General features: G+C 36.7%; 1 protein-coding gene across 1 annotated transcript in view; it reads left to right on the forward strand.

Moving 5' to 3' along the window:
- arid1b (AT rich interactive domain 1B (SWI1-like)) overlaps positions 1 to 24,783 on the forward strand; it is a 146,827-nt gene that overhangs the window by 48,767 nt on the left and 73,277 nt on the right. The window contains 1 exon segment of the mRNA XM_052098566.1: positions 7,679 to 7,777. Within this exon segment, the coding sequence (XP_051954526.1) occupies positions 7,679 to 7,777 (99 nt within the window).

Consider the following 24,783-nt stretch of genomic DNA (forward strand, 5'->3'; position numbering starts at 1 on the left):
GTCCATGTACACCTACGAGAGCCCTCGCGACAACTGTGACATCAGATTGCTCAAGTCTGGTGTTTTATACATTTTTCAATACAGTGTTTCCCCACTGGATTTTGTGAGACTGTGGTGGGTTGACCTCTGGTCCCCTATAAGAAAATTTGGTACATTTTAAAGTTAAATGCATCAATCTGGTGCACATTTAGTGCAAAAGTAAGAGGCTAGATCTATGAAGAACTTTGTGCTCTTGTAAACAATTTTGCTCTCTAGTACTAATTTAATCATAAACACATTGGTTGCAGGGCTGAAAATTAAGCATTGTCATGTGCTTGTCCTCTGGACAAGTAAATTGGCCATTCACAGTCTGAGTAAAAAAGTTACATACTCTAGTAACATGTAAAAGTTTTTTTTTTTTTTTTTATTATGACCAATGCCTAACCTAATAGTGTACCTATGCAATCAACTAAATTCTCTGTGACAGAAATGTAAACTGCATTGGGTTGGAGAGGAGGCTGTTCATTATTTTATGTTACGTATGGTAGTCAAATAAAGAAAAGCCTCCATTGCCATCATTTACAGCAGGGTTGCTCACACTTTTATAGAATGAGATCTACTATTTCATCATGTTATTGCAGCAAGCTCTACCATGTAAAATAAAGGCTATGCATTATAACAGTACCAAAATTCAGAAGTCTTTAGTGAAATTTGACATTTCTCAATACCAGCTTCAAAACCACACAAATAGTAACACCTAATTAATTTGTTAATTATGGAAGAATGGTTTCAATTTATTAATTATTTAAGACTAGTAAACAGTCAGTAATAAAATAACAATCAAAAACAGCAATGAATAGAAATAGATAAAAAATAAAAATTAAGAACATTCTGTGCTTTTAACAACTTTAAAAGTTTTTAACTGTAGTAGGATATCAAGCATTCATGTAAACATTCAGAATGAACTATAACATAAAACTACTACTGGTCTTTACTGTATGATTATATTGCATTAATATTTAGGCTACTAAAGTTACCCAATCAAGAGCAGTGAGTGCCTCATTTTCTTTCTCTGGTTGTTTGATTATTATAATGACACACTAGACAGCAACAGGTGTACTTACAAATCCGCTTTTTTTTCTCTGCTGGTTATGTTAACTTTAGACTCTCTGTGTTTAAAAGAATACCTCACCAAGACAGACAGTTTTGTGGAATGTATTTGACCGTTCAGATGCACATTAGCGCAAACATTTTCACACACACACACACACACACACACACACACACACACACACACACACACACACACACACACACACACACACACACATTGGCATGTTCAGCACACACACACACACACATACACCACCTGTCAATCAAACAGGGCACAGCTGTTACTAAATCACTAGCGAATTATAAAATGATGTGCTCTGGATTACTTTCAACAGCAGAAAAAAATATTAACTTTCTAATAAGTGACAAATAACACAGGCCTAGGCTATCACAAATATTGCCGGTTATTTTTTTGTTATTGATGTTAATCTTGTCTGTTTGGGCAAGTAAAATGCTTTAACTTGCCCCTTCAAGAATCCACTTTTTCTGAAATTTGGTTAACTTGACACAATAACCCAACTAAACGTATAACCATGAATAGCTGAAATAGCTAAATAAATAGGCTTAATAACTTCTGAAAGTAAGAAAACACGTCCCATATTTTTGTTGTTGATGTCTATTCAAATGTACGTTTTATTTTGATGCTCAATTAATTTCACTTGGTAATATTGCTATTACTAATACAATGTTTGACTCTGTGTTTGTTGCATGTTTTACACAGGAAGATAACACTTCTGGTGTTCACTAAGCATATACAATGTTGTCAATATTTCTTTTCAGTATATATCATGTTAAATTTGCAGACTTAACCTGACTTGAAGGACATTTGTATTTACTTTTGTACATTGTTGGTACTGTGTTTGGTTGCCATTTGATGCCATTTAAAATCTGGGTACCAGTTGAGAACCTCTGGTAAAAGTCATAGCGAAAGTGCATCTTGAGTATTTTAGTGGGAAGAAACATGTTTCACACTCAGTGAGTGATGAGCAATCACATAGTTTTCCTATGACGCTGTGAATCTTGGAGGTATGGCCATTATCAGAGCCAAGCAGCTGTTATGAATCTGAATCAGCTGGTGCTAGAGCGCTGATGTAATGACCCAACTGTACACAGCTGTCTGTGTTTGTGTGTGTGTCCTGGCCATGACCCAAAGTCAATACACACACACACACACACACACACACACACACACACACACACACACAGAGCTCACAGCTTGGGAATGCCCCTCTTCTTTTTTTCACTGTTGAAAGTGAGCGGTGCGGGGTGATATTTATATACATGAGTGTATTGCAGGCAGGGCAACCTTAGCTGAAAGACTTCCAAAATTCTTTTCTGAAGTACACTTGCTGAGGGAAGTCAAGTATCCATGTTTAGGGATAAGATATGCTAAAATAAATGTCTGACCAAATGATTGCCTTTTCTGGATTGCATTGTAATACGGTTGGTATGAGTGCACAGTCTAGGTTTAAGGCATCAGACATGTCTCGGCATTTCAGCGTGAACAGCTGTTTTGCTCGTGTGAATCACAGAGCCTGTGGATGAGGCAAAATAATGGGATGGTATCAAAATCACACTGTCTGCTACTGTCTAATTGCTTTATTCCCATGTGAGTCAAGGCCTGTTTGTTTACAGTACCAGGGCTCAACATTAAGCATTGCCCATGTGCTTGTCCTTCACTTAAATTGGTAATTTGCTTGTCCAAGTAAAAAGTTACTCATCCAAAGTTCCTCTTCTCCATTTAGAGGGACTGTTTCAGCTCTTACTCCATGGCACTTACTTTCTGTGGGTTAAGGAACTGTGGGAGGTGCTGCAGCTTGTTATTCTTTAAACATAGATGACACATAAACCAATTAGAAAGACGACGAGTCAGCAGACTGCTGTTAGTTAGCAAATTTGTAGCTGCTATTCAGAAAATTGCTCTTCCAATTCCCTTAACAGAAATAACATAACAGTTTCACATATACTGCATACACATTTGAGGCTTGAGCAGCACTGCTGCGTGACTTCAATGGCAGTTCAACTGAGTTTTTATTGCATCTCTGCTGTGTGACAGTTGCAGCACTATACAGGAAATGATGTGATTTCTGGATTACTACATTACGTTTTCCCTGTGGTAATGGACATATATTATATAATGATTATCGAGAGTGGGTAATTGAGAATAATTATAATAAAATTAAGCATCATGAAATGTATTTAACTTGAGGTTTATGTTAGTGTGCCTGTTACTGCATGTTTAAAGGGATAGTTCACCCAAAAATTTTAATTCTCTCATCATATACACACTCTCGTCATCCCAGATTGTGTGACTTACTTTCTTCAGCAGAATGCAAATTATGATTTTTAGAAGAATTTCTCAGCTCTTTTGGTCCATACAATACAAGTGAATGGGTGCCAAAATTTTGAAGCTCCAAAAATCACACAAGTCAGCATAAAAGTAATCCATAAGACTCCAGCGGTTAAATCACTGTTTTCAGAAGCTATATGATTGGTGTGGGTGAGAAGCAGATCAATATTTAAGTCAATTTTTGCTATAAATTCTCCTCCCTACTCAGTCAGTCTCCACTTAACTTTCACTTTCATATTCTTTTTCTTCTCTTTTTGGTGATTCGCATTCTTCATGCATACACCCCCTACTGGCAGGGGGAGAATTTTAATCCAAAATATTGATCTGTTTCTCACCTATGCCTATAATATCACTTCAGAAGATATGGATTTAACCACTGGAGTCATATGGATTACTTTTATGCTGCCTTTATGTAATTTGTGGAGTGTCAACATTTTTACACACATTCACTTGCATTGTATGGACATATAGAGCTGAAATATTCTTCTAAAAATCATAATTTGTGTTCTGCAGAAGAAAGAAAGTCATACACATCTGAGATGGCATGAGGGTGAGTAAATGATGAGATAATTTCCATTCTTGGGTGAACTATCCCTTTAACTTGCATTCTGTTGATTCATATAAAAGTCTTCATTGCAAAAGATTATTTTGATTAAGGAGTTTATTGTTATTTATTTTCATGTTTTTTCATGTTCATTTTAATGAACTTTATTTTCATGAATTCAGCATGTGCTGCACAGTTACAATAGGCTGAGCTCCTTATCACTCTGTGGCTTCAGAGCACCGAGCGGCTCACTCTCGCAGTATAAAGACCATTACCTACAGATGCAGTTGTGTAAAACGGTTATAAAAAGCATGGCTACGATCCTGGCGTCCTCTATCGTTTGGGATGCACCGATCAATCAGCCAACAAACTAGATTGGTAGATCTTTAATCGGTGATCATGCCTAGATCTTTTTTTAAATCCAGCATTTAAATGCAGTTTAAATACGCTGCTACCCTAATGAATGAGCCATTTAGAGGTACTTTTAAAAGCTGATTTTGTCCTTTTTATTGTAAGTACATTTAATACAACATTTTAAGTCAAGGCACAAGCCGAATAGTCAATTAAGAGCTAATGATTAATCGTTGCAATAATCGCCTGATTACTTCAATAATCGTTAGATTAGTCGATTATCAAAAGAATCTTTAGTTGAAGCCATATTTGTTGTCAAGTCTAATCATTCCCGATTTTACACTTTCAGACATTGTGTAATTCAGTTGAGTTTGCTAGATGGTTTTTAAAATGTTAATGAATTACCTATGCATGGAAATTAAGGTGCCAGTTTTCAAAAGAGTTTCGGCAGACAGTGTGTGGACAATTTGGGACAATTTGATCAATGATGCGCACACTCAGTTTCACTCCTTCCAATAAACACGCTCTTGGTATCAAATAAACATACACACTCTCAATCTCTTGTCAGTCACTCATCCCAGTGCTGTTTTGTGGGAACCCTGATTTAAATCAGATCTAGGGTGCTTCTAAATTGGAAGGCTGCTGTCTAGTTAGGCTATGCCCTTCCTATGCCAGTCCATCTATGCTCTAGGCTAGGCTCCTCTTCAGCATTCAGCGCGAGAATGAGATTGTCTAGTTAGTGTGCATGGCTACGTCATTGTAAAACCCTCACGGGAAGGATGACAGGAAACGAGGCTATAAACTAAAAGGTAAGGCTTTAATTGCCGTCTTTCTTACAATAATGTACAACGATCTCATACAACACAACATAATCTAACATAGTATAGTACAAGCACACTGGGTTCGCTTGTCGGGTCTCCCTGACTGGAGGCTCTGTGTCTGCTTTTATGCCGCTCTCCTCATGCTCACTGGAATTAGAGACAGGTATTAGGCATAATTTAGCTCAGGTGTAAGTGCCCTTACCGCTTTCCTCTCCCGGACGGGCGCTTGACCACGCCCCCCGCTGCCACAGTCATAAAGGTTTCCGCTTCCCGGTCACAGCACAAAAACGAACAAGTGGCATCGAAGATGACAGATGTGGAAATTGTGCTTATCCTCTACAAGTTCTTTGTAGATATGGAGGAAGAAACTAGGACAGTGCACAGTTGTGCAAAAGCACGCAGGAAGACTTGTTTTCCCATTTTTTTTAGTAATAGGGATATCTGTAAGGGATTGTGTGTGATTGAAGGCCAAGAAGGGTGCACATGATGCATCCTCCAAAATATGCATAATGAAGGCTGTGAAATGAGGCTGCATTCCAAGGGGCCTCAAAATTGAGACATCCTTCAATGGTGCTTGATGACCTAGCAGCCGAGATATCCAGCCTAACTAGGCTGCAGCCTTCCAATTAGAAGTACAGTAATCATAATGGGTCATGTAGTGACCTGCTCTTCTGGAGGTCTGAAGCTGTCGTCACATAACTGCTTTACTAGGTTTTGCGGCTAAATAAAAGCTAAATTTAAATGTACAAAAATACAACAGAAATATATTACTACGGTATAGTTATGTAATATTCACCTTATTAATAATAATAATAAGATGATTATTGTATTATATTTTTAGCAATACCTCACATCTGTGACATTGCACTTTATTTGACACAAATAACTTATAAGGATCTGTATAAAAGCACTTCAAATGATTAAAAACCATTAAATGCCATGTTGAAACTTTCTGTTTTCACTTGATTAAAGTTTTATTAAATTAATTTATTTAAACACCCTTTTATGATAAAATTGAATACAAAAAATAAAAAATACTTTTCCATCACAGAGATGCTTCTGTTCATGGAACAATCTTCCCTTTAAAATTGCAAAAGAATCCTTATTGATAGACAGCCTTGAATCTTGGTTTTAATTTGAGTTACAGTTGTTGAAACCAATAAACTCTGCAGGTGATAATTTTTAGAAATATTCTTTTGTCTGTGGAATTTTATACAGTATTGTATTTTTGTATTGTATTGTAAAAAAAATACAGATTAATCGTTGCAATAATCACGTTAGATTAGTTGATTATAAAAATTGATCGTTATTTGCAGCCCTGTAGGTACTGACTCAATTTGGTATCTGTGCACTGTTTGACTGACAACTGCTTTTAAATACTCACATTGAAATGGACAATTAACCAAATAAAAATTGTGATATGTCCTAATGTGATTAGTAAACTGTAAAAGTCTGCAATTTAATTAAATGGATATACAGTCAGGCTGTGCTGTGCGTGCAACGTTATCATTCACTGATGAATTTCTATTCTAATACTTAAGAACACAAGTACCAAGAACGCATACATTTACCCAGAGGTGTTCTGGATCAGACAGAATATCGAGGATGCATCAAATTGTTAATTGTGCGCAAGAATCTATTTGAAGTCCCAGAAGTTATTGCGGCACTATATGTTTCCCCTCAAGAGTTTCCTGCTGTAAGCTCTCATAAGTCTGATGGCTAGTAAGAGTCGTCATACTCCTTTAACATTCGTTGTTTTGTTGGGGATCATTTAAATATAGTAATAAACACATGGCGGAAATGAGTATTAACAGACTTTATTCTTACAACGGATGACTAGTCCTGCAAAAACTCTCTAGTCTGGTGTGATGCTAATAATGCTGTCATTGGTGTGTTATAATGCCTGTAGAACTCACACTGGCTACACTACGTGCTGGGATGGTCAATTGCGCAACAGGAAGATCGCAGCACATATCAAAACTTGCAAAGATGTGTCCTATGTCCTCCTGTCCTTTCTTAGTTTTTTCTTTCAACCTAGCTAGGCAAGACTGGTCTTTATGAGAACGCAAGTCAATTCACAGCGTTCTTAGCACTGATAAACATCCTCTGTTATTGAGTGCCTGTGTTTGAGGCGACACGTCAGTAACATCAAGCCAAAAAGTTATTTAGTGAATTCCGTATTTTATTTAATGAGTTTATTTAAGTTTTAGTTGCATTCCAGTTATATTGTGTTGCATTGGAAATGGTGTTATGAGGCGGTTGGTGATACCATTCCCAAGTGCAACCTACTATTCAGATGTTTAAGTAATTGTACTGTTATATGTTACTCTACTGTAAAAATCACTTTCTTTAAAATCACCATCTGGGATGATATGACCAAACTAATTAATTTATGAAGTAAATGTTGTGCTTTGCACCATAATTCCTGCTTGCAGCTGTATTTTGGTTTGTCTGTTTTTTTTTCCATCAATCTTTCCATCTTTCTCAGTTTCTGTGTTTTTTTTTTTTTTTTCTCCATAGGATGCTCTGCAGGAGGACTACAGCAATAGGGGTCAGCCTGGGAAACCAAACCACGATGACTTGGGTCTCACTCAACAGGACCGCCCATCCAGCCTTCCGGTGAGACATTTCAAGACAGCTCTGGGTGATTGATAATGGTTTACGGTAGGAATGTAACAATACACAGATTTCTTGATGCAATACAAAACAATAGCCTCACAAATGATCCGATTAAAAAAAAAAGAGCGCACACAAATGTTTCACTTAACCTCATTGAAGGATTCAACATATAAGAAAAGTATTTTAAATCTTAAATGACACAAGTGTCTAACAATAACCTGGTTTCCATCCACGTTTTGTGCTGTTTTGTTATTGCCAAAGTGAAAATGCGGAATTTTTTGGGGGGGTATTTGCCGTCTTCTGGCCTTTTATCCATAAAAATAGTGTGCCTGATAACGTTATGCTTAATATCACTTTGTCGCATAAGTTTTGATTTAAAAGATATCTGATCTTAAGCCGTTTCCATACAGAAATATGTGTATATCGCTAATTATGTACCTTTCACCTCCCAGATGTCCCTAATCCCACCCTCCCCTAAAATTGGGAGAGCATTGAGACAATTCATCGAAATTAGCCAGCTTACTCTCATTTTAATTTCACAAATAAATGCAACAGAAGACGAGGAATTGCAATCAAAAGGGAGCAGTTGCCCTTTTGATGGGACTGTAATATTGGTCCTGATGTTGCGTATTGCAGGTTGTCATTGGTTCTGACCAGAAAGCGAATGGTCATGGCCCTGTTCAAGCTGGAAACCTAGACCAAGTAGTGGGGGAATCTTTTGGTCTTAGTATATGAGGACCATCCATCGATGCGTATATGCTGTGTGCACAGCTATTAAAGAAAAAGTATGTGGTGTAATATCAGGGTTTACACATGATGCTTTTCCTGATATTCAATAGGCTATTTTGAACAATCATCTAATCTAAAGCATTGCCATCACAACTGCCTTAATGTCTTTTAAAGGAATAGTTCACCCATCCCAAATATATATGACTTTTTCTTCTGGAGAACAAAAAGATTTTTGAAGAATAATTTAGGCAGCATAATAGTAATCTATAAGACTCCAGTGGATGAATATATGTATATTCATAAGTGATATAATATGTATGGATGAGAAACAGACCATTATTTAAGACCCTTTTTACATAAATCTCCACTTTGACCACCCCCAACCAGTAGATGGCTGTGTGTGAAAGTCTCTTCCACACCAGAATATGGAAGTGAAAGGGTAGATCTACAGTAAAAAAGGACTTAAATATTGATCTATTTCTCACCCACACCTATTATATCACTTCTGAAAATATGGATTTAACCACTGTGGATCTTTTTGGACCAACTGAGCTCTGGTCACCATTCACTTGCGTTTTAATTTTTAGCTGAATTATCGCTTTAAGCCCCCAGTGAGCAAGCCAAAGGTAACTGTGACAAGGGAAAAAAACGGCATGTTAGTTAGTGGACAGAAAAACCTTTAGAGGAACCAGATTCAGCTGTGGGGCACTGATCCTTATTTGGGTTTATTTTAAATGTACATATGCCAAATATTATTTAGAAGTTTAAGCAAAAAACAATCAACACGGTTTTTGGCCATTATTAGGATTTTGTGTGGCACATGAACACGTTTACTGGCATTTTTACCTACTTATCCAATGTGCGCAGGTATTGTCTTTTTTCTATAAGCTGTTTTTTGATAGTTATCAGCGTTTGCTGTGCATGTAAACACACTATATCAACAGGGAAAGGCTGTCTGTTAAATGCAGCAGTTATGCTAACTTGCTGACTAACTGCTTTTTTGTCTTTGCATCTGTTTTTTTGCAAGTTCCACTGATTTGCACGATGTCTGCAAAAATTGAATTACATGTACAATTGAAAGCACTTTTCTAGAGCCGTGCCTTACGCTCGGTTTCAGTTGCACTGGATCAACCTAAACCACAGTATGTCTCCCAAATATTCATATGACTTAAAGGGTGTGTGTATAATGTTTTTTTTATGTTAAAAAAACGTTCCCATATTCCATCTTATATTACAGAGACAGTTAGAAGTAAACCATTTTTAGGTTGGTTCCCCCCATAAAGTGTTTTAATAGTGTTAGCTATCAAAACATATGGCCCGTTTAGGCTTTTATTTAACTTTTGTTTTCTATGGAACAAAGACAATACAATGTGAGAGTGAATAAATTAAGATTTTTTAAATTTTGGTCAAACTGTTACTTTTAATGTGATATTGTCCTTCCCTCAAAGATCTTCTCAATGCTTAGCTTAATGATTTTGAGGAATTCCCAGTTACGATTCTTTTCCTAAAATTATACTCCAATTCTAGTGACCTTGTAAAGCTCTTAAGGTGTTTTCATCAAACAGATAGTCAGGGGATTCTGGGGATTCAAACGAGTGGAGCTGCAGTCTCTGGTGCTGTCATAATGGCTTTCCCTCAGGGGTTTGATAACTGAGGTAACCTGGTTTAAAAGCCTTAGGCGGCCGTTGGTATTGTGCTGGCAGAGCTATTTTTAAACGTCTCTGACACAATGACCCAGTGAACTTTGCCAAGGACAAAGAGAATAGCAGCTAAATTAATGGATGGTGTGTGTTTGTGTGTGTGTGGATAATTATCTGAAAGTGTGACACATGCAGTGTGAACAAAGTACTGCAACAGGTCAGTGGGACAAAAAAAAAGGATATTTTTATGATGTTCAAGTTGTACAAGCCTTCCTGGTTGGGGTGCACAATAAATTGGTGATAATATTGGCCCATATTATATATATTTTTCCTTTATTTGCATTTGTCTATATTAAATATTTAATAGAACTAAGGCTTTTTACACTACACCTAAATTTGGTTTGTTCATTTTTTCCCTCTCAGGGACATATTTTTGTGCAAGGAAAATATATATTTGTGTGAAAGTGTACTTTTTAAAAAAAAAATTTATATATAAGTTTGTCATCATTATTATTATCCCTTTTTTATTTTTTATTTCACATTCCATCAATTAATTTACAAATTTCTACATTCAGTTTTCATTCGTTTGAATAACAAGCACTAAAACGGTACCGTCTCGGCAGTTTAACAAACATCATAGAAGTCAAGTCAATTTTATTTGTATAGCGCCTTTCACAACATACATCGTTTCAAAGCAGCTTTACAGAATATCAGCATTAACAGACGATAAAACTGTAATGTCTATAAAGTCGATTAATCATCATTGTGTAATTTAGATAAACTACGACTTTTAATAGTGTTTAAAAATAATTAAATGATAATTGTATTAATAACCCCAGTGAGCAAGCTGTAGGCGACTGTGGCAAGGAACACAAAACTCCATAAGATGTAGCTTAATGGAGAAAAATAACCTTGGGAGAAACCAGACTCACTGTGGGGGCCAGTTCCCCTCTGGCTAACATTATGAATGTAATGTAAATATTAATTATGTATAGGTAAAATCACGGTTTAAAATGATTAAACTAAGTGTTAAGGGTCAGTGATTAAACATTGATTGTGTTTGAACTGTAAGATTAATGACCAAAGTCTTTGAAGTCCATCTTGATTAATTGCAGAAGTTCACATAGATGCAATTGTCCTTGTTAATTGGCTGATGAAGGCTTTTGTTGGCAATAGTTAGTCTAAGCATTTCATTTCAAGATCGTAATCCATAAATAGACCGAGGTGATGCAGGTTGGAGTTGGCATCATTTCATCCTCTGAAGTCCGTCATAATAGATTGAAGTGATGTTTGGCTGGCACCGGCTGCATTTAGTTATCATCATTCTGCGACATGTAGCAGTGGAGTCCAACATGAAGCAGGAATGGTGCTGGATCCAGCCGGTTCTGGTGACCTCAGGATAGGAGTCCCGAGGTTGAGACAGAGAAACAAATAAAAAGATGTAAGCGTAGATGCCATTTAATTTATTGCAGAGTTAGAGATCATGCTCAATGTTTCTGGTTTCTGGATCCGGCAGACCCAACTAAAGCAGCCTAATTGTGGGTTGGAGGATAAATTAGGTGTATGCCTGGCTAAATAGATGAGTCTTTAGTCTAGACTTAAACTGAGAGAGTGTTTCTGCATCTCGAACAGTGTTTGGGAGACTATTCCATAGTTTAGGAGCCAAATATGAAAAGGATCTTCCTCCTCTAGTGGATTTTGATATTCTAGGAACTATTAATTGGCCAGAATTTTGCGATCTTCATGAACGTGTTGGAATATAGCGTGGTAGAAGATCACTTAAGTACTGCGGAGCTAGACCATTCAAAGCTTTGTACGTAGTTAACAGAATTTTAAAATCAATAAGGAATTTAACAGGTAGCCAATGTAACGATGATAAAATGGGGCTAATATGATCATATTTCTTGGTTCTCATCAGCACTCTGGCTGCTGCATTTTGAACCAATTGAAGTTTATTTATTGATCTTGCTGGACATCCTCCCAGTAATGCATTACAATAATCTAGTCTTGAGGTCATGAACGCATGAATTAGTTTTTCGGCATCAGCAACCGAGAGCATATTCCTTAATTTAGCAATATTTCTTAGGTGGAAGAATGCTGTTCTACAAACATTTGTAATTTGATTTTCAAAGGACAGCCTAGTATCAAATATAACACCTAAGTTCTTCGCTGTTGAAGATGATGTAACAGTACATCCATCTAGAGTCAAATTATATTTTAGTGGCTTATTTTTAGAGTTTTTTGGTCCAATAATTAGAACCTCTGTTTTGTCAGAATTGAGTAGAAGGAAATTTCTGGCCATCCAATCTTTTATTTCATTGATACACTCTGCTAATTTTGAGAATTGTGGAATCTCATAAAGTTGTGTATCGTCGGCATAGCAGTGGAAACTTATTCCACGATTCCTGATAATATCTCCCAGGGGAAGCATATACATGGAGAAAAGCAGAGGCCCTAAAACTGATCCCTGTGGCACTCCATATTTTACTTATGTTTGGTTTGACAATTCCTCATTTACATAGACAAAGTGGTAGCGGTCTGCTAAATATGACCTAAACCATGCTAATGCCACTCCACAAATTCCAACATAATTCTCTAGCATATTCAAGAGAATGTCGTGATCTATCGTGTCGAATGCAGCACTAAGATCTAAAAGCACTAGAAGAGAAATGCAGCTGCGATCAGATGATAAGAGCAAGTCATTGTAACTCTGATAAGTGCGGTCTCTGTACTGTGATGAGGCCTAAATCCTGATTGAAATTCTTCATATATATTATTTCTCTGTATAAATGAACATATTTGGGAGGATACTACCTTTTCTAGTATTTTTGACATAAACGGGAGATTTGAAATCGGTCTATAATTAGCAAGTTCTCCAAGATTAAGTTGTGGCTTCTTAATTAGCGGTTTGATAATTGCAATTTTAAAGTTTCTTGGGACATGTCCTAAGCATAGGAGTTAATGATATTAAGAAGAGGTTCTGATATTACAGGAGATACCTCTTTTAAGAGCTTAGTTGGTATAGGATCTAACAAACAAGTTGTGGCTTTTGATGTTTCGATAAGTTTTGTTAGCTCTTCATGACCTATGATAGCGAAGGATTGAAGTTGCACATGAGGGAAATTATTCAACACTGTTTTCTGAGGTGCTATGACATATGATTGCATAATTCCAATTTTATTTCTGATTATTGCAATTTTATCTGTAAAGAAGTGTTTTGGTTCAAGGTACATTAACGAGAGAATGTTTACTGTTTGATCAACAACTGGCTATAGAACAGGATATTAATTCACACATGATTCAATAAAAGTGGAGTGTGTGGAACTTATCTTTGAAGGACATACATTACATTAAATGTTCTGTTTTAATTTCAAGCACATTTTAGCATTTTTTTGTTTGTTTTTTGTACAAAATAGGGTGATTTTTCCAGTTACATTTCTAAAAGCTAAATTCAAGCTCTTTAAGCCCTTCAAGGATCTTGTGCGAACCCTACAGGGGTGAGAGGAGTCCCGCAATGCTTGACCAAAAGAAACCATTAAATTTACTGCGGGGGGTGATGAAAAATGACCAAGGCCCACCAAGGAGGGGGCCCAACAGTTTCTTTGCATTGGAGCCCGCAGCATCTAAGTTACGTCACTGGAACTCCGTAAATAGTGTGTAGACAAAAGCCACAGAGAGATCTTGATGTTTGATGGGTCATTTAATTTATAATGACATGGACAGAAACAATGTTTGAAATATAATATTTTGCCTCGACATGGTTCATCTTTTATTTTCGTTCACAATATTTCGAAATTAGACATATTGTCCAGTTTCTATAAATGGTAGGATTGCAATAGTGGGATAGGTCATAGATTTAGTTGACTGACTATTTAATAAATGGCTGCAAGCAACAACAAACATCACACAGCTGAACCTGTGTTGTCTGATTCACAAATGAATGACTGTTATGAGCTGGTTCTTTTAATAAATCTATCAAAAAGACTAACAAAACAGAATGTTGGTAACACTGCTCCAGTTCTCCACTTTTCTTTGAAGACCAAGTGCTGTTAAGTTATTTGCTATATTAAACTGTGATATATCTGCATTTTATCTGCCACCCTGCTCTCTGGATATTGTCATCGGCCATTAAAAACCCATATCGATCGACCACCAGTGCTAATGGTGAAGTTGTCATGGTAAAACAGCCCACATATGTACACCAATATCTCATCAAATACTTCCTACGATATCATTTATAATTAATATTTTTCCTTCTGTTATTAATTGACCACTGAAAGTAGGATCAATGTAACAGCAATCAGAAAACATTAAATCATTGCTTTCTGAAAAAGAGAATGTATGTTTTGTTGAGAATTCTGGAGCTGCATGCGTTTGCCCTTTGGTCTTCTCCATCTGGTTGTGCTCTTAATTGCAGGATTCCCATGGAATCTGATGTGATTTTTAAACGTATTTGGCTTATTGTCTTATTATTTACAAAAGCGCAATGTAATCCACCTTGCTGGCACCAAAGCAATGTGAGCTTTGCACAGCGTAATCCACTGTCATGCTTCCTGACTGTGGAAAGTTCTTGAAATTTGTTTTTGAAAAATGTTTAAAGTAAGGAATGATACGGTAAGCTGATGTGGCCTCCAGCATGGTTCTGTTTGCCCTTGGAGATATGGAGCTCCTTACAATTCATGTAAAGATTTGAGATGGGAAATGGCCTAGCCTTTGTGTTAAAGCTAGAACTCTAAAGTGTGACGTTGTGCAGATAGCTGTGAGATTGTGCTGCTTTGAGATTTCAGCTGTAAACTGATTTCGTACTGTACAACTGTGTTGCAGCGTGGTTGTTTATGGTCTTCTCTTCTATCCGGAATACCTGTATTGGTATAGTAATTCTCTTATATCTACTTAATCTGCTATTGTTCTTTAATATTGGGTCTGCAATGGCTGTCACGATTATTACATTTAACTGATGATTAATTTTTGAATAAATAGTTGTGATTATGACGATTAATTGTTTTAGGTCTTTCACGATTAGTTGTCACACAAATTGTTATACTTCTTAAGGTATATGTATTTTTTATGCTCCATAAGTCATTTATTCATATTTAACTTGGAATCATATAATAAAATAGGGATATATGATTTCCTTTATGGCTTAAATATCTGTCACTTTTTTTTGACAACTTTAGTCTTGGTCTGTTTTACATTTACACTATTGTTTTTGAAAAACAGCCAACCTGAATAGCTATTATATTATTGTATTTAACAAATATTATATTATATTGTATTGTATTGTATTATACTATACTGCAGGTATCTAAAGTATCAATACAATATTGTGACAAAAACAATCACAATAAATTGTTGTATGTGATTGTATCTATGGTTGTAAACTGAGAACTGGTACTTATTAGGAACCTGTTCAATTAAAACTTTTTTTTATAATAAATAAATAAATACGGGAATCGTATGATTTGCTTGACTTTTGGTTTCTTTGAATGAGCATTTTTCTGCTGATGTGGTCAGAACAGTGTACTAAATATCTCTTCAGAATCTACAGCATGAAACTCAATATCAAACTCTTATCAGCCAATTATTTTTAGTGAATCAAAAACTGCTCATAATGAACCAAGAGCAGTGACGTGTTGTTTTAATATCAGTAAGTGACTGGTTGTTCATATTACAATGTGTAGATAAAGATTACAAGTAATCTTGTAATCAGTGGAATTTTATTTAAAAAAAAATATAGAATTAAATAAGTTAGCAATTTGTTTGTGTTTATATTTAATATATAGTTATAGTAAAACCAATTACAAATTATTTCCACAAAAAATGTTCTCAAAAGTAAGATTTGTTAATGGAACTGTTAAGGTTACTTAAGAGGAATCGGAATCGTTACATTTCTTACAATTGCCTAATAATTATGTATTTATTATTTTGTCAAAAGCAGAAATAAAACAAATAAAACATTGAAAAATAAGTTGTGTATATCAGTTATTGGAAAATGAAATATGTAAACAATCGTATAAAACCCTCAATATTTGTCTGTATTATACCGTTTAAGTCAGAAGTTTACACACACCTTAGTCAAATACATTTAAACTCTAAAAAAAAAAAAAGAAAAGAAAAGAAATACAGTTAAAAACTGCATAATAAATAAAAACAATTATTTAACCTGTTTCTCACAGGCTAAGTAAAAAGCAAAGCGAGCAGAAAAAAGCTTCATTAACAGTTCTATGTTAACTTGGTATTGCACTTGTAAGCAAATATGCATTACAACACTGTTTTACACAATACATATATTTTACTTATTTTACAAAATACATATATTTTTTTAAATAAATATTAACAATTTAAATTAAAACAATGAGGCCTTCAGTGTTTCTCTTGTAAAACGTACTTCTTGTAAAGGAATTATTCAAGAGCCAGTAATTAAATAGAGAACAGAGTAAACAGTATCTATAGCAATTAAACATAAAAAATATATAATATAAAACATTAAAAAAAAGTTTTAATGCTTAAATATTTAACACTCTTGACTGTGTGACCATTAGATCTATTTTAATACTGATTTTCTTTGTAAGAATGACTGAATGCCTATAGCAGACATCATGCAGCTTATATATATTTAGAAATCGCACAAATTTAACATTTTGAAGAATTTGTCCCATCTGTTTATACAGTATATAAACGGCTGTGTTTGCTTTAATCTCTCATCAAGACAGTGCAGATTTAATCCTGTCTGTTTACACTGATAATTAATTAACAGCTGCGTTTACATTAATTCCACCTAAAGAGGGGTATTTTGATTAAAAACTGTACACAGTCTTGTACAAGAGCGCTGCATTCATCACAAGACACAAGTGTAGACACCCCATCAAATTTGAAAACAAATGTTGGTCACACTTCTATTAGGTGGCCTAAACTACTATGTAATAACATTTAATACATACAAGACTATACATTTACTGTATAACTACATGTGGCCCCCACAGCTGTCAGCTTATACAAGGCCCCCTTAATTGGGGCCTGTGACTATGTGGGCCCCCAGCCTGCTTATAGGACCCTTTTGCCTTCCTGTTTAATTTTTTATTTTTTTACATTTATCCACTCTTTAAAAATGGTAATTTTCTGACTATTATTTCATACTTTAGGCTTTACAGGGTTAAGCTTTATGCTTAATGTATGAAAAGTGCTGTTGAACAAAAACATTTATTAAATTATTCATTGCTATAACTGCATTTCCCCCCAATATTACAAAAAATAATTGGGCTTAGGTGGTTGGGAAAAGAAGATATTGATATTTTATTTTGTGTGGTACAAAAGTACTGACCTAGAAACGTAAAGTTTGTCGAGACAAACTATAATGCTGGTTTGACAAAACATTGTCTGAAAGTTTAAAGTAGTTTTAAATGTTTAAAAGTTGGACATTTGTAGAGGTCTTACAGTAAGAGATAGAATGAATTTCTTAGATCATTTAAAAATTCTGTTAATATAATCTGCTCTAAGGGATTTTGACATGATGCCTTCTCAGGGCTTTTTGATGGGAGAATAATAATGGTAGCCAAGCTGTAGGGTCATTGCAAACAGAATTTACAATAAAATGACCAAATTACCACTATTTTTAAGGCCCACACATTTCAGCCCTTCAAAGCTCTCATGGAGGGTAAAGTATTTAATGGAAATGGGGTTTAGGGATGATCAGTTCTGAATGGAACGCGCCCCATCATTCAGATGAGTTAGAAAAGATATAGCAGCATTAGCCAGAACTGCTTGAACTCTTTGCCAAGTTTCACCAAACCCATATGAACATGCTGTTGGAGTATATTTGTTAAATTCTTTATATTTAAAGTGTGTGATGAAGTTAAAATATGTCATAATGTATTATTGCCCCTTTAAACAGAAGCATGTTTACACATTTATTACACATTTTGTTGCATTCTTGTTTTTTGTAAAATGAAAATTGACTGCGTTTGGATATTGCTCTCAAGGATGAACCAGACTTGTGGAGGTCCACAATTTTTTTTTTCTGAGGTGTTGGCTATATTCTTTTGATTTTCCCATGATCTCAAGCAAAGAGGCACTGAGTTTGAAGGTAGTCCTTAAAATACATCCACTGGTACAGCTCCAATTCAGTACACCTCCTATCAGAAGCTAATCGTCTAAAGGCTGGACAACATTTTCTGGAATTTTCCAAGCTGCTTATCGGCACAGTTAACTTAGTGAATGTAAACTTCGGACCAACTGGAACTGTGATATAGTCAATTAAAAGTGAAACAATCTGTCTGTAAACAATTGTTGGAAAAATTAGTAGATGTCCTAAACAACTTGCCAAAACTGTAGTTTGCTAATATGAAATCTGTGGAGTTTTAATGACTTCAACCTAAGTGTATGTAAACCGTGTGTGTCTATATAGTTTTTAACATTTATCTAAGTATTTTCCTCCACACTCATAAGTGCTCAGCACACTGCCATCTTTGTCATTGGATGACACTGCGTGAGCTGAAAATATAAAGTGTCTATGAGAGAGGGATTACATGTAAGAGCGCATCTCACAGCTGGTTTATCTGTCATGTTGGAGCCAGATGGAGGGTATAAGGAAATGCTGTGCTGTTGTTTATCAGTGTATCAAAGCTACTGTCACCTGCAGTGGTTGCTCGCCTCTGTGAAGGGTAAAACACTGTTACTGTGGCAGCACTTTTTTCTGTAACCATAAATGGGTTTGTCTCAGTATATATATTCATATTTTCATCTGTCTCATCTTTCTTTCTGAACAAATCTCTTGGTGTTCTGATTTTTAACCCTCCCTCTGTGTGACTGGGATATTAAGCGCTGGTGAGAATCGCTGCTCAGTGTATTTTCTCTCTGTATTTGCTTGCATTTAGATCATCAATTCATTGCAGTTGGGGAAAACATTAAGATGTGTAGTGTGTATGAGTGAGAGAGATTAATGTCCTGCATTTCTCTCGTGGTTTGCAGTTCTGCCTGGAGCAATGAGCTTTTTCATCATTCGCCATTAAAGAGAATTCTAAATGCTGCCCTCTATTTATTTAATCAAGAGCTTCCTTTAAAAGAAGAATCAAATAAACATGTGCTGGACCTGACAGATGTAATTGGCCCCCCCTTTGGTGTTTCTTAGTCAATTCTTCTTCTTTTTGGCTTTCTTCTATTGGAAAGACAAGATTGAACAAAAACTCTATGATATGGTAGACGATCCTCTGCTGTAGAGTGTTGGATTCACATGAGAGTTTGTTCTCTGTTCACCATAACAGCTGATGGCCTGCAGGTCATGGAGAAGGTGGGTGGCTTTGGACTTTAATGTAAATTGGTAAGTGTGACCAGGAGGAGGGCGGGGCAGGGCCGTGACTATGCACGCCCGGCCCCCCAATCGGGCTAATCAGCCATGGAGAGGGATAAGTGCAGTGGGACACAGCATTTAGAAAGAGAGAGAGAGAGCCACACGTAGCTGCTGTTTATGTATTTGTGTGTGTGTCTTTGTTTAAATTAAATATTATTTTGACTGTTCAGCCGGTTCCCGCCGCCTCCTTTCCTGTTTTAACTTTGTTACTTTGGTTCCGAAGCCCGGAAAGGAGGTGTGATGTGCTGTCGTGGAGTCTTTGCCCCCTGCCACCCACTCAAAGGAGAAGCCACGGAGGAGTCGCTGCTGCCCCCCTGGACGTGGAGGAACATCTGCCGTCCGCGAGGGGTTCGCTGCCGGCCACATGGAGTTGAGGAGCCACTGCCAGGGGCGGAGGAGCTCCCTACCAGCCGCCAAAACACGGAGAAGCATTCCATCTTCCAGGGGTCGGAGGACTTGCTCCGGTCCGCCCGGGGAGGAGCGGCTGTCGTCCACCAGAGAGTGGAGGAGTGATCAAAGACCAATGTGTCTGGGAACCGGCGAGCAAGTTTTTTTTCTCTCTCTCACTGTCGCTCTGCCTTGCAATTTCCCTCTTTTTTTTGTTTGTTTTTGTTTTCCCCTCCCCTCGTCCCCCTCCCAAATTGGAATGCCTAATTCCCACTACTTAGTAGGTCCTCGTGGTGGCACAGTTACTCAACTCAATCCGGGTGGTGGAGGTCAAGTCTCGGTTGCCTCCGTTTCCGAGACATTCAATCTTATGCATGACACCGCAGAGACTCACACCATGTGGAGGCTCATGCTACTCGCCACGATCCACGCACAACTTACCACAAGCCCCATTGAGAGTGAGAACCACTTAAACATGACCACGAGGAGTTTACCCCATGTGACTCTATCCTCCTTAGCAACTGGGCCAATTTGGTTGCTTAGGAGACCTGGCACACCTGTCACTCAGCACACCCTGGATTCGAACCCGCGACTCCAAGGGTGGTAATCAGCATCAATACTCACTGAGCTACCCAGACCCCTGCTCAATAAGATGCTTTTAAATAAATTGCCTGCATTTGCTGTACTTAACTAAATGAGCCCTGCTATGTTGTCACTTAAACATAGCATGCACAGGGCTGCAAGTGGTTCATCATATTTGGGGTCTTTGGCATTCTTTGACACTAAATAATATTGTCTTTGTGTAATTGTATTAATAAAACAACACCTGGTATAGAACGCAACAGTGCCCACCCTTTTTTTCATCAGTTGGTTCTGGAAGTATTTCCGCTTTCATTTCTTTCATAGGCTTTTCATAAAATCCTTCATATAAGCGTTCTGAGCCAGGAACCAAACCAACCAGCTCCGAGGTTAATAACAACAGTATAACCTTTGATTGGATTATTTGGATTTGAAAATTTTCAAATCTTTTTGCACTTTATTGTACCATTAGATGTGATTAAGGTGTTGTTGCACTCCCGTAGCAAAAGAATAGAACTTGTGCCGGTTTAGACATTTATCGCAGTCTGCATAACATTACATCTGACTCTGAATGTTAATCAGACCTCCGCCCATAGTTCTGTCTTTGGACAATCAGCAGTTTTTAAATATAAATATAAATATTAAATAAAAATGAATTTAACTTGGATGCACTTGACAGTTAACATCAACCATTTAAAATTGACTTTTTTCTTTATTAGAATTTTTTTTAAATGGATCTTATACCTGGAGATTATGTGAAAAAGTAAGAACATTTAAGCAATGTTCATCACCATTATTCGTACTTACAGTCTTTACTTGTTATGTAAGTTTTTTGTGATGTACTGTTTAACCCTGTCTTGTTCTAAAGCCTTTTAATGTGTTTATGTACTCTTGTTTGTATGATATTTCTGCATTTCTCTAATAGAAACTGTACTTATGCTCAATGAAATGCTGCCTACTCACATAAATAGTCTCCTTTAAAATCACAAAATGCATCAAATAACATGACAAGAAAATGTTCTGTTCCATCATCCCTGAGTAATAATTGGAAAGTGAGGTACGTGTGTTTAGATGAAGTATTTGAGATGATTTGTACATTAAATAGACTATAACAATTCCGTGCTGGGCACTGCCATTGACAGAAGTTGTTTTATGCTACAAAGTGAAGCTTCTGCTGTGTGAACGTGGAAGTGTGATAAAGGCCTTTTGAACTGTTCTGCTCATGGTTCTGTGGCTTTGTGGAGTTCATTCATCATGACAACAGAAACAATCACTTCTTATGTTGAGTTTGTAGTAAATACATGTTACTGCCTCTGTGTGGTTGTCAGATTTATTCAAATACCTAGTCTGCTTTAATATCACTAGGTACAACTTGAGGGTGTTTTAATGATTGTGTTTGTTTTTTGTTGTGGATTCAGCTGTCCAGATGATGACTTTCATCCTGTGTTGCCGAATCCATTACCAGCCATAGTGCAATATAGAGTTTTTCAAACAAAGGATGCTAGCTGGTGTCATGTTCCTTAAAGCGAGTGAGAAATAGCATCGGTGTTTTCTCTCTTCTCATAAAAAGTGCTTATTTCAACTACTGAAATTTTCTTTTCATCTTAAGGAAGAGAGCCAGTGGTGTTTGTGTGGCCTTCAGAATTAATGGCATTGAAGGGCTTCCTCGCAAAAATCACAGATCCGAGAAGAAGTGGTCAGTTGAGACAGTTCGCCGTTTAGTCACGGTATAAATTATAGCTCAAATGTGTCTATAGTGACCACTTGTGATCAAAGGTCTCTGATTTCGTTACTACATACATCATTGAACTTGTCAGTGTGTTATGCATAGCAAAGATATTCCAGAAATGGATGCATGTATATGTATGACCTCTTCTGATATTTTTTTTTTTTTTTATCAATGTTTTCTAGTCTGCAAAGTTTAAAACTGTTATTTTTGTGCAATAGTTACATTATGTGCTCCTTTTCATTTCTTCAATGTAAAAATAATTATAAATGTTTAAGTATATTTATTATAGTTTTTGTTGTACTACCTTTAATTCATACTGATTTAAATCTAAATCATTGTATTATGTTTTTACTGTGATATAGTAAAGAATTGTTGTATTACATGTAATGAGTATTCATTGAAAATAGTTGGATCATTCATAAACTAGAACAATTAAAATAAATTACAGTGAACAGAATGTAATGGAAAATGTGATTAATTTTCTTAAAAATGATATTACAAAAAAACATATTTAGGGATGGGCGCTATGGTGATATATATCGTGGCCATGATATAAAGTCTCAACCTGGAGAGATTTTTCTATTGTGTATAATATACCTGTGTGTGGGACACTCCATCTGGCTGCTCATACGACTGAAGCTGCCTTTTCACTGCATTTGACAAATAACAGATAATACCCTGGAAGTCATTCATCTCCAATGGAGAGTCGCATGGAAGCTATGTGGAGTTCCAACCATCTGCAGATGCGGAATTGTCAGCTCGTGCTTGAGCTTCGGATGCATTGAAATATTTTTACCGTCCTACATGACTTGACTATGAGTGCAAAGTGACTATTTTTGTCCTAAACTTGCTACTTTGGCCGATTGGCCAGTTATAAATGCAGATGTCAGAAAAGAGTATTGCAGATAGCACACAAAGGGCATTTGTATTCATATATGTGATTAAATGTGTACATGAACCATTGGATTTCTGCACATGCAAAACCTACATACATCATGGGCCCTATTTGCCATAAGTCATACATGCAAAGTCAGTGGGCATGGCCATGAAGCTTTGATATTTTCATGCAAGAATGAGTCAAGTCTAGGTGCAAGTGGGTTTGGCGAAATTTCATGCGCAAAGTGCTAATAGGATGGGACAAGTGTGTAAAATTACATCTGGCTCTGAATGGTAATCAAACCTCTACCCATAGTTCTGTATTTGGACAATCGGCAGTTTTTCTAAATAAATTTAACTTTGATGCACTTGACAGTGAACATCAACCATTTCAAATGTTTTTGTGGCTTAACACAGCACTTTACTTAGTGTCTTATCTACCACTTTAATGTATAATGTCAGAGCAAGGTGGTTATCAGTGCAAAGTTTTCCCAATTCATGAGGAGCTGTGTGGTGATCAGGTTTCTCAACTCAAGTCTGAAGAGACCTCTTTTAATGACATCGTTTTCACTTTTGCGGCATGTCCTGTTTGTATTTTTAATATAATACTGTTGTGGACACAGTGACATTTTCATCTCCATTTTTTACATATTTATTTATATTGCATTATAAAGGCAGTAAAAATGTCCTCAATCATCGCACTCCAACCTCAAAGATATAACTCCAAGTTTACAATGATTAAACCAGTGGATCTTATACCTGGAGATTATCTGAAAAATTAAGAACATTAAAGCAATGTGCATCATCATTACGCGTACTTACAATCTTCACTTGTTATGTACGTTTTTTGTGATGTACTGTATACATACCCGTCTTGTTCTAAAGCCATTTCATGTTTTTATGTACTCTTGTTTGTATGATATTCTTGCATTTCTCTAATAAATTTTTTTACTTATACTCAATGAAGTATAAGACTAGCAAGTGCCCCGGGGCCAATTTTATTTTAGGGCCTCCCGGTCCAATTAAATACAAATTTCAAGTTGAGATCCACGCAATCGAAAAGAGTTGCTTCCGCAACACTACGTGCTGATCTGTTGCGCAGAGGCACTGCTTCCGGATATCACATTGCGTAGTCCACCAGAACCAAAACATAGCGTTGCCCATGTGCCGTCTGCTCTAATGGCCCGACGAGGTCCATACCAGTTTGTTCAAAGGGGACCTCAATCAAGGGAAGGGGGCGCAATGGCACTCTTAGTGTGGCCGGTGACCAGCTGACATTCACAGCATGCTGCACACCATCTGCGAAAATCCAAGTGAATGCCCAGTCAATAGAAACGGGCCATTAGATGGTTCAGTGTTTTTTCCCTGCCCTAAGTGACCCTCCATCGGATTATAATGAGACGTCTGGAATAATGTTTTCCGATGGCTCTTCGGTACTAACAACTGGGTTGTATTTTCCTTTGTCTGAGAGACCTGTGTCACTCGATGCAACCGATCCTTGATAATTGAAAAATACAGATATGCGTGGGCAGTGTCTGGCTAGAAACATTGACCATCAATCACTTTTACTTGATCAAAGGCCTAAGGATTTTGCCTGCATCTGTCTCCTCTCCTTAAATACTCCCACCACCCCTCACTGGAACACGAGACCAGTGTGGCACACAGGTGGAACTCATTCACCACTTATTTTTCCGGCCTTGTTCGGCCCACCCTGCTCGCC

This window comes from Xyrauchen texanus, chromosome 30, assembly GCF_025860055.1.
Source record: "Xyrauchen texanus isolate HMW12.3.18 chromosome 30, RBS_HiC_50CHRs, whole genome shotgun sequence".
Taxonomy (NCBI): domain Eukaryota; kingdom Metazoa; phylum Chordata; class Actinopteri; order Cypriniformes; family Catostomidae; genus Xyrauchen; species Xyrauchen texanus.